The 10425-nt window shown below is 42.3% G+C and overlaps 2 protein-coding genes across 3 annotated transcripts in view; both read right to left on the bottom strand.

The window, feature by feature from the left end:
- Positions 1-2292, bottom strand: part of LOC103383478 (cytochrome P450 3A56-like) — a 4112-nt gene extending 1820 nt beyond the window's left edge. The window contains exons 1-9 of the mRNA XM_008316610.3: positions 2132-2292; positions 1951-2044; positions 1721-1773; positions 1488-1587; positions 1209-1322; positions 671-759; positions 433-581; positions 197-324; positions 37-118 (exon numbers count right to left, since the gene is read on the bottom strand). Of these exons, the coding sequence (XP_008314832.1) occupies positions 37-118; positions 197-324; positions 433-581; positions 671-759; positions 1209-1322; positions 1488-1587; positions 1721-1773; positions 1951-2044; positions 2132-2202 (880 nt within the window). The 5' untranslated portion in view covers positions 2203-2292. The remainder of the gene's footprint in view (positions 1-36; positions 119-196; positions 325-432; positions 582-670; positions 760-1208; positions 1323-1487; positions 1588-1720; positions 1774-1950; positions 2045-2131) is intronic.
- Positions 2293-7510: 5218 nt separating this feature from the next.
- gpank1 (G patch domain and ankyrin repeats 1) lies at positions 7511-10415 on the bottom strand. 2 transcript variants are annotated; one of them, XM_025058259.1, is made up of 5 exons: positions 10109-10415; positions 9323-9781; positions 9079-9220; positions 8927-8999; positions 7511-8743 (listed from the first exon to the last, which is right to left on the bottom strand). In XM_025058259.1, exons 1-5 carry the CDS (start codon positions 10109-10111, stop codon positions 8299-8301), a joined length of 1122 nt encoding a protein of 373 aa, XP_024914027.1. In that variant the 5' UTR covers positions 10112-10415; the 3' UTR covers positions 7511-8298. The 2 variants fall into 2 exon arrangements, with proteins under 2 accessions (XP_024914027.1, XP_024914028.1); XM_025058260.1 differs by having other exon boundaries at positions 9323-9824; positions 9870-10414.
- Between the last annotated feature and the right edge of the window lie 10 nt (positions 10416-10425).

The raw sequence follows: 10425 nt of genomic DNA, 5'->3' as shown, positions 1-10425 counted from the left end.
TGTGTGCTTTGAGCAGCGATGAAGGGAAACATCTGGTCACGTCTGAATCACCTTTAATTTCTTCTGATGTGTTGTTTTTCTGGGAGTCGATCATTAACTGGAGGAAGTCGACTCGACCCTGAAAAAAACCCCACAGATATGAAAACCATGGATGATGGTTGGGTGGATGGATGATGACAACCTTCACACGTCGTACCTTCTGTTTGCTTGTCTCTCTGTCTTCCTTGATTTTCTGCAGTGAAGAGTAAAAGAAGCGTGTGACTGAGGCAGGGAACATGGAGAGCTCCATCTTTTCAAACAGAGGGACGAGGAAGGGGAAGAAAGCTGTGGATTAAAAACAAACAAAAAAAAGAACACAAAATGAATGAATAAAACTATGAGGACGGTGAGTTAACGGTTAAAGGTTTGGCAAAATTTTAACCAAAACCGTACTAGCGATAAGGAAGAGAACGCTGAAAATGTCAAACTTCAGCATCTTCTTGATGTTGCTGACGAAGGGGTCGGCAGGGTTGTTCAGAGAGTCGATGTCAACACTGAAGGCTGAGCTGGTCACCGTGTCCATGCTGAAGGGACCAAAGAACCTGCGGAGTGAGCACAGCGCTCAGACTGTGGATCACATGTTTGTTATGCTCTGATGGAACATGGTCTGTGTGAAGATGAAGCTTCTCACTCCTTCAGCTCCAGCGGCTCGTCCTTCTCCACCTTCTTCTTCATGCTGCTGATCAGGTTGGCCGAGTGCTGCTTCATCAGGACAAACATCTGGAGCAACCATTTAACAGTAGTGAGTGACGGTCTGCTAGAGCTACACACATGTCCTGCACAAAAGACTTTCAGAATAAAAGCACCAGTGAGGAAAATCCCAGGGGATTTGATGGTTGTGAGATAAAAGTTGTTTTGTTTTTTTTAAAGCAACAAAACTCATAAATCATAATGTGCAGTACCTCTGTTGGCCCATAGAGGCCCCTGTTGATGTTTTTGCAAAAAAGTATCATTTGTTATTATTGTGTTTATTTTAATGATTGTTTTACTCTTGTGTGTGTGGACTTTTTGTTGACTTGGGATTTTATTTTAATCCATGTTAGTAAGATAAGATACATCGTCTTCTAAGTTTTATCCTAGAAAAAGTGTACATTTCAACACAGCAGTTGTTACTGTCCAGTCATTTGTTGTTAAAAGAAGGTTTTTTTCATCACAGACAGGAACGTTACCTCCTTCAGTCTCCCTGAGGTGAAGAAGGGAGAAAGGATTCCACGGATCCTCTTCCACTGCTCGTCCTCCGCGATGCTGACGGCGTCGTACAGCGGTCCGTTCAGATGGAAGTTCTGGAACAGACAGTGAAGACACGTGGACCGCCGACAGTCAACAGTTTAAGGTTAACATTAGACTTTCTTAAGTTACTTTCTTCAATTATGCAAACACACATAAATATATCTGTACAGATGTATATGTGTGTGTGTGTGTGTGTGTGTGTGTGTGTGTGTACGTACTCTGCGGTTGGTAAACAGGTTGTAACACTCTTTGACCAGAACAGTTTTGATGGTGGCAGGGTCTGTGATACACAGCGCCGGCAGACGGCCGTCATAAATGCTGAAAATAAACAAACGAAACAACATTAGGTCGTAGCTTTCTATCTGTCTCAGACAGACACGACGATGGATGTGACAGGACTCATTACGAATGTTTGCAGGAGGTACTGTGTAACAGTCGTGTGAAGTTTTACCCCCACGTTCGTCCATATTTCTTGAAGCATTCCTCGTCAAACTTAATGAAGCCCTGATCAAAGAAACACATTTTAGTCCACACCAAGTACAACATGTAGAGAGATTTCTCTAAATACCAGATGTTCACATCAACCCTGATCAAAAATGTGCTGAATTAACATTTTTAAATAATGTTGTTCGTTATCAAAACTCTGAAGTGGTGGAAGGGTTAAGGTCAACAGCTACACACCTCTCTGTATCCCAACATGGTGCCAAAAAACATCACTGGTTTGGGACCAGGGATGCCCAGTCGTTTGAACACTCCATATGGCCAGTAGGCATATCTGTGAGGAGGAAAAATAAGAAAAATAATCAATCAAAACCAATTCTGTCACAGACAACAGAAAGGTCAGACGAGCTCAGTGACTTACACTACTAAAAGTGTGATGAAGGCGACCAGGAGCGTCCAGGTCTCAGCTGACAGGTACAGGAAGTGGGCCATGGCTGGAAGGTTCTGGTGCTGTGTCGATGGTAGCAGAGAGTTTCTACAGCGCTCAGACGTAACGACAGACCTTTAATACCTGCCGTGTGTAAGAGTTCAACTAATGACAGCAGTACAGGGTGAATGATTGACAGCAGCGTCGACTTTAATCTGCTCTCTGATCTATGTCAGAGTTTAAAACACTGTGACTCAAAAGACCAATGAACACACGCCTGCATCACGAGGGACACACGTCTATATATATATATATATATGTATACTTCAGAATAGGACCAGGAACGGTTGGAGTCGTCGTGTGACAAGTCTGTTAAATCCACTGTCACGACAACGACAGTGGATGTTAATATGAAGGTATGGCCTCTACGTGGGGTCATAGGTCGAGTCATGAATGTTTGTGGGGCAGCGGTGGCTCAGTGGTTTGAGTCCAAGTCCCCACAGAGGCTGGGCTGTGTGCTGTGCCAGAATGACAGTAAATCACATTCACTTTTAAAAAAAATGTTATGTAGATGTTCATGTCAACAAACAAACAAACAAACAAACAACAGTAAAACAGCCAATCCTCCCCAAAATAACAGACCTGAAACTGGACACTGTGTCTGGACCAGACTCAGCTTCACAAACATTTACAATATCAACACAAACTTAGTGACATCTCTTGACTTTTTTTGTCAAACATTGTCTCATGAAGTTAGTCCATTAATCAAACGCACATATTCATCTATTCACTATTCACTAAAGTTGTTGTGAATAAACAAAACCATCATAAATAAACATGGATGTTTTCTCCACATCAACGACTTGCTTCAGGTCAAAACAACGTCATCGCCAGGTAAGGAAGACGCATCGATTGGTCCATTCTTCTGCGCAAGCGTAAAAGTAGAAGCCACGCCCCCATACTTCTGCATAATTACGTAACAGTAAACAATCCGACACCAGTGGAAGGAAGACCAGAGGAAATGTTTGGACCAGGAGAAGCTGCGATAAGTCCAAATTTACAAATATAGAGAATAAAAAGACAAAAAAAAAACTATAATAAACGTTTGTAAAAAGCACCGTTTTTTAACCAAACTGACGACATCATTTATTAAATTACGACGACGTCAATTTTCTCTGAGCTCTTTAAGCGTCGAGGATGGAACTCGTCACTCATTTAGCATTTATCTTCTCAAAACAATGATTTAAAACGGTTAAATGTTCGACGCACACTTTAACAGATACCAACCACAGACCTTAAGACCGCTGAAAACGCAGACTAATATATTCTTTAAAATCTTTACCAAAGTGATCAGCACTTCAGTGAGTGAATGGAAACATATTAGAAACTCTCCTGTAATCTTAGTTTTTTTCATTTTAAACCTGTATTTGTTCATAATCATAAAAAGGTCATGTTGTTTTAGACACACACACACACACACACATTTAAACTTAAACTTATCTTTATTTGTCATTGTGACACAGCACAGCACAGCACAACGAAATTTAACCTCTGTATTTAACCCATCACCAAGTGAACAGTGGTCAGCCGTGGTCAGCGCTCGGGGAGCAGTGCTTGAGGACGATGCCATGCTCAGTGCATCTCAGTGGTAACCTGGCAGTTGGTGGATTCGAACCTTTACATAGGTTCACATTCTGGGGCTAAGATGCTTCCTTTAGTTGGTGGATTCGAACCTTGAAGAGGTAAGATTGAACTTTTAGATGTTTTTTTTTTTTGCCCACAGGGGCCGCAGTGACCTCACCTACTGCCCAGCTGCCCCGACCAACGGCTGTACTCACTGCTGCAGTGGTTCAGGGTCACATTCTGTTTCCTTCAAAAACTATGAGGACGGTGAGTTAACGGTTAAAGGTTTGGCAAAATTTTAACCAAAACCGTACTAGCGATAAGGAAGAGAACGCTGAAAATGTCAAACTTCAGCATCTTCTTGATGTTGCTGACGAAGGGGTCGGCAGGGTTGTTCAGAGAGTCGATGTCAACACTGAAGGCTGAGCTGGTCACCGTGTCCATGCTGAAGGGACCAAAGAACCTGCGGAGTGAGCACAGCGCTCAGACTGTGGATCACATGTTTGTTATGCTCTGATGGAACATGGTCTGTGTGAAGATGAAGCTTCTCACTCCTTCAGCTCCAGCGGCTCGTCCTTCTCCACCTTCTTCTTCATGCTGCTGATCAGGTTGGCCGAGTGCTGCTTCATCAGGACAAACATCTGGAGCAACCATTTAACAGTAGTGAGTGACGGTCTGCTAGAGCTACACACATGTCCTGCACAAAAGACTTTCAGAATAAAAGCACCAGTGAGGAAAATCCCAGGGGATTTGATGGTTGTGAGATAAAAGTTGTTTTGTTTTTTTTAAAGCAACAAAACTCATAAATCATAATGTGCAGTACCTCTGTTGGCCCATAGAGGCCCCTGTTGATGTTTTTGCAAAAAAGTATCATTTGTTATTATTGTGTTTATTTTAATGATTGTTTTACTCTTGTGTGTGTGGACTTTTTGTTGACTTGGGATTTTATTTTAATCCATGTTAGTAAGATAAGATACATCGTCTTCTAAGTTTTATCCTAGAAAAAGTGTACATTTCAACACAGCAGTTGTTACTGTCCAGTCATTTGTTGTTAAAAGAAGGTTTTTTTCATCACAGACAGGAACGTTACCTCCTTCAGTCTCCCTGAGGTGAAGAAGGGAGAAAGGATTCCACGGATCCTCTTCCACTGCTCGTCCTCCGCGATGCTGACGGCGTCGTACAGCGGTCCGTTCAGATGGAAGTTCTGGAACAGACAGTGAAGACACGTGGACCGCCGACAGTCAACAGTTTAAGGTTAACATTAGACTTTCTTAAGTTACTTTCTTCAATTATGCAAACACACATAAATATATCTGTACAGATGTATATGTGTGTGTGTGTGTGTGTGTGTGTGTACGTACTCTGCGGTTGGTAAACAGGTTGTAACACTCTTTGACCAGAACAGTTTTGATGGTGGCAGGGTCTGTGATACACAGCGCCGGCAGACGGCCGTCATAAATGCTGAAAATAAACAAACGAAACAACATTAGGTCGTAGCTTTCTATCTGTCTCAGACAGACACGACGATGGATGTGACAGGACTCATTACGAATGTTTGCAGGAGGTACTGTGTAACAGTCGTGTGAAGTTTTACCCCCACGTTCGTCCATATTTCTTGAAGCATTCCTCGTCAAACTTAATGAAGCCCTGATCAAAGAAACACATTTTAGTCCACACCAAGTACAACATGTAGAGAGATTTCTCTAAATACCAGATGTTCACATCAACCCTGATCAAAAATGTGCTGAATTAACATTTTTAAATAATGTTGTTCGTTATCAAAACTCTGAAGTGGTGGAAGGGTTAAGGTCAACAGCTACACACCTCTCTGTATCCCAACATGGTGCCAAAAAACATCACTGGTTTGGGACCAGGGATGCCCAGTCGTTTGAACACTCCATATGGCCAGTAGGCATATCTGTGAGGAGGAAAAATAAGAAAAATAATCAATCAAAACCAATTCTGTCACAGACAACAGAAAGGTCAGACGAGCTCAGTGACTTACACTACTAAAAGTGTGATGAAGGCGACCAGGAGCGTCCAGGTCTCAGCTGACAGGTACAGGAAGTGGGCCATGGCTGGAAGGTTCTGGTGCTGTGTCGATGGTAGCAGAGAGTTTCTACAGCGCTCAGACGTAACGACAGACCTTTAATACCTGCCGTGTGTAAGAGTTCAACTAATGACAGCAGTACAGGGTGAATGATTGACAGCAGCGTCGACTTTAATCTGCTCTCTGATCTATGTCAGAGTTTAAAACACTGTGACTCAAAAGACCAATGAACACACGCCTGCATCACGAGGGACACACGTATATATATATATATATATATATATATGTACACTTCAGAATAGGACCAGGAACGGTTGGAGTCGTCGTGTGACAAGTCTGTTAAATCCACTGTCACGACAACGACAGTGGATGTTAATATGAAGGTATGGCCTCTACGTGGGGTCATAGGTCGAGTCATGAATGTTTGTGGGGCAGCGGTGGCTCAGTGGTTTGAGTCCAAGTCCCCACAGAGGCTGGGCTGTGTGCTGTGCCAGAATGACAGTAAATCACATTCACTTTTAAAAAAAATGTTATGTAGATGTTCATGTCAACAAACAAACAAACAAACAAACAACAGTAAAACAGCCAATCCTCCCCAAAATAACAGACCTGAAACTGGACACTGTGTCTGGACCAGACTCAGCTTCACAAACATTTACAATATCAACACAAACTTAGTGACATCTCTTGACTTTTTTTGTCAAACATTGTCTCATGAAGTTAGTCCATTAATCAAACGCACATATTCATCTATTCACTATTCACTAAAGTTGTTGTGAATAAACAAAACCATCATAAATAAACATGGATGTTTTCTCCACATCAACGACTTGCTTCAGGTCAAAACATCGACAATAATCAACTTGTAACGTCATCGCCAGGTAAGGAAGACGCATCGATTGGTCCATTCTTCTGCGCAAGCGTAAAAGTAGAAGCCACGCCCCCATACTTCTGCATAATTACGTAACAGTAAACAATCCGACACCAGTGGAAGGAAGACCAGAGGAAATGTTTGGACCAGGAGAAGCTGCGATAAGTCCAAATTTACAAATATAGAGAATAAAAAGACAAAAAAAACAAACTATAATAAACGTTTGTAAAAAGCACCGTTTTTTAACCAAACTGACGACATCATTTATTAAATTACGACGACGTCAATTTTCTCTGAGCTCTTTAAGCGTCGAGGATGGAACTCGTCACTCATTTAGCATTTATCTTCTCAAAACAATGATTTAAAACGGTTAAATGTTCGACGCACACTTTAACAGACACCAACCACAGACCTTAAGACCGCTGAAAACGCAGACTAATATATTCTTTAAAATCTTTACCAAAGTGATCAGCACTTCAGTGAGTGAATGGAAACATATTAGAAACTCTCCTGTAATCTTAGTTTTTTTCATTTTAAACCTGTATTTGTTCATAATCATAAAAAGGTCATGTTGTTTTAGACACACACACACATTTAAACTTATCTTTATTTGTCATTGTGACACAGCACAGCACAGCACAACGAAATTTAACCTCTGCATTTAACCCATCACCAAAGTGAACAGTGGTCAGCCGTGGTCAGCGCTCGGGGAGCAGTGCTTGAGGACGATGCCATGCTCAGTGCATCTCAGTGGTAACCTGGCAGTTGGTGGATTCGAACCTTTACATAGGTTCACATTCTGGGGCTAAGATTGAACTTAGATGTTTTGTTTTTTTTTTGCCCACAGGGGCCGCAGTGACCTCACCTACTGCCCAGCTGCCCCGACCAACGGCTGTACTCACTGCTGCAGTGGTTCAGGGTCACATTCTGTTTCCTTCAAAGTAACAGTCAACAGTTACATGTTAGTGAGATCACAATGACTGGTTAGCATTAGCTGAGAGACGACAGCGTGTTCACTAAACTTCTCAACAGAATTCTCCAGTGGAAAAAAATATTTGTTAAAAATATCTAATATTGAAATAAAAGATTGTGGTTAGTTTAGGTAAAGGTTAAAGGTCGATGCCTTGGTTTGAGTCTTACGGCAATAAAAGCTTCAATCCAGCAACATCTAATCAGAGCCAATGTTTTATAGTTCTGATAAAGAGCTGGTTTACAGCAGACAAACAATGATCATGACTCAACAGAAACACGTGCCTCACTGATCACTCAGGTCCTGAATCTGATCCTTTCACAACCTGTCCTACAGGAAGTGACACGACCAAAGATCAGCTCACCAACACTGAGGCCGACCACATGGATTTATGTTAGCTCATACAACGTTAGCATCAGCCTCAGTTTAATAAACACATTACATCAGCTCTCAACAGTCCAAACTGAAGTCTGAGAGTCACGGGTTCAAATCCCCAGCACCTGGCTCTTGGTTCCACTGTTCTACTGAGTCGTCCCGTCCAATGAGAGGTAGTGCAGTCGTTCTGAGACAGCTTCCGGATAATCTTTTGATTTACGTCTGCTGTTGGCAAAACAAGAAATGTCGCAGAAAGTCACTTTGAACAGGTGTCAAAGATAAAAAGAGGCTCGGAAATCTCTTTCCCAGTTCTTGTCTCTCTGCTCCTTCCTCCTACTGTCTTCCTTCCTCTTCCCTTTTCCTATCCTCTCCTCCTTCACCTGTGTTGGTGGTTTCACTGCATCGCGGTCTCTGGCTTGGAAGTGTGTAACCTTGGCTCTCTTCACCGGTCCGTAGCCCAGTCCTTTCTGGTCTCTTTTCAGCACCGTAGGTACCGGCTGGTGAGGACCCTCCCCCTCTGGCCCCAGGCCTCTCCCTGGCGTCCAGCCGCTGCGAAGCATCATCTTGTAGCTGTTGCTCGAGGCAGGTAGACAGTAGAAGGGTGTGGGTGGAGGCCGGTGCAGACTGAACTGATGGAGAGTGGAGGAGAGGTGTGACGACAGGCTGCTGCTGCTGTAACTAGAACCACACACTTCACACCACTGCATCTGGAGGGCGCTAGAGAGAAGATACAGGAAAACCTTTAGGGTTTCTTTTCTGCCTCATTTTCAGCTCACAAACATTTCTTCTTACATTTCTTCTAATGGGACACATGAGGAATTCAATGTAATTTTGCTGTTGAAAATTACAAGATATTAGATTCTCTTCACATGATACAAGATTACAGTTTGACGTGCTGACCTGTCAGATTTTGTTTCCTTTGGCTTGTGTTTTCCATAGTTCTCCAGCTCTTCCAGCACATCTTTGTGGCCAGCTGTAAATCAGAGAACGATACTGTTTTTTAACTGATAAAAAAAGGAACACACAGTTGAGGCAAAAGATGAATTTTATACCCTCCACTGCCAGGTGTGTAGCATCTCTTCCCTGCATGTCCACCACTCCAACCCAGGCAGCTCCGTGCTGCAGCAGGAGCTTCACTGCAGCTCTTTGTCCAGACCAACTTGCACACATTATGGCCGTCCATAAATATGTATCCTACAAATCAACACAAAACAAGTGTTTTCTTTTGTTCCAATGGATTCACTTAAATGTGAAAAACATTTCATATTCAAAGGAAGTAAACGGTCAACACTGTACCTGAAAGTTAATGTCCACCCCCTTTGACAGCAGGTCTCTGAGTCCAGGTATGTCACCTGTGTGAGCACAGCGCAGAAACCGCAGCCCCAGGAGCTCCACACACCTTTCTGAGTCGCTCCTCTCCCTCGGTGTCGCCTCAGCTTCTCCACCTCCTTGAGGAGCTGCTGATCCGGCCTGATCCCGCTGCACCTCTGCATCTCCAACTCTTCTTTGTCTTCTAATAGAGTCTCTATTTTTTGGTTTACTCACACGGCTTCTCCCATTGGTTCTCTTGTTAAATTCACTTTTTGACGACTTTGGTTCTTCGTCTCCTCCTTTTATCAAACCCTCATAGAAATTCCTGATCTCTTCCCCACTAAGTGCACTTTTGAATTTACAGCGAGACTGTTGTTTTGCTCCGGCACTGAAAAAGTCTTCATTATTGGCTGGAGTAAAGCCAAAGGCTGCCATGTGGAGTGGCTGTAATTGAACCAAGTCCAATGATAATGTATTGAACACAGTCCTAAACTTAAACTTAAACTTAAACTTAAACTTTTTAAACTTAAACTTAAACTAAACCATTTCAGATGGAAAGTTGCTAATTTACCAACAATTACAACATTATCCCGGGAATTAAATGTTCAGTTGTTTTACACAAGTCAAATATGTTGGTTTCTTAAAGATAGCGTTAACATAAATCTTTTAATAGCACTTTTTAAACCATACATGTACGGACTGTTCTTAGCAACCTTAGCATTAGCTTCTAAACAAAACGATTAACGTCTGAATTCGGTCATATTACGTTACCATGGGCGCATTGTTGAAGGTATCGTTAAATCCAGCGAATATAATGTGAGCTAAGTTTTAAAATAAAGATGTAGATATTCATTAAAAGCTTCTTTTTTTTAAAGAGTGACCGTCGACGTCTTGGTTATAAATAGAACACGAAAAGCCCGGAACTACGAGTGCTGCCACCTATCGTCTTGGATGTCAATTTTAAAGAGCCATTTTGTCCGTTGTTTGGTTCCATCAAGTGGTGAATGTTTGAAATGCATCATTAAAATCTTACAGTACTAACCAATGGTCTTATCACTAGTGGATTATTTGCTTGCGAGGCAGCCGTG

Source organism: Cynoglossus semilaevis, chromosome 9 (genome assembly GCF_000523025.1).
Source record: "Cynoglossus semilaevis isolate Cse_v1.0 chromosome 9, Cse_v1.0, whole genome shotgun sequence".
Lineage (NCBI taxonomy): Eukaryota > Metazoa > Chordata > Actinopteri > Pleuronectiformes > Cynoglossidae > Cynoglossus > Cynoglossus semilaevis.
The sequence above is the reverse complement of the archived record's forward strand: the minus strand, read 5'-3'. Positions and strand labels throughout refer to the sequence as shown.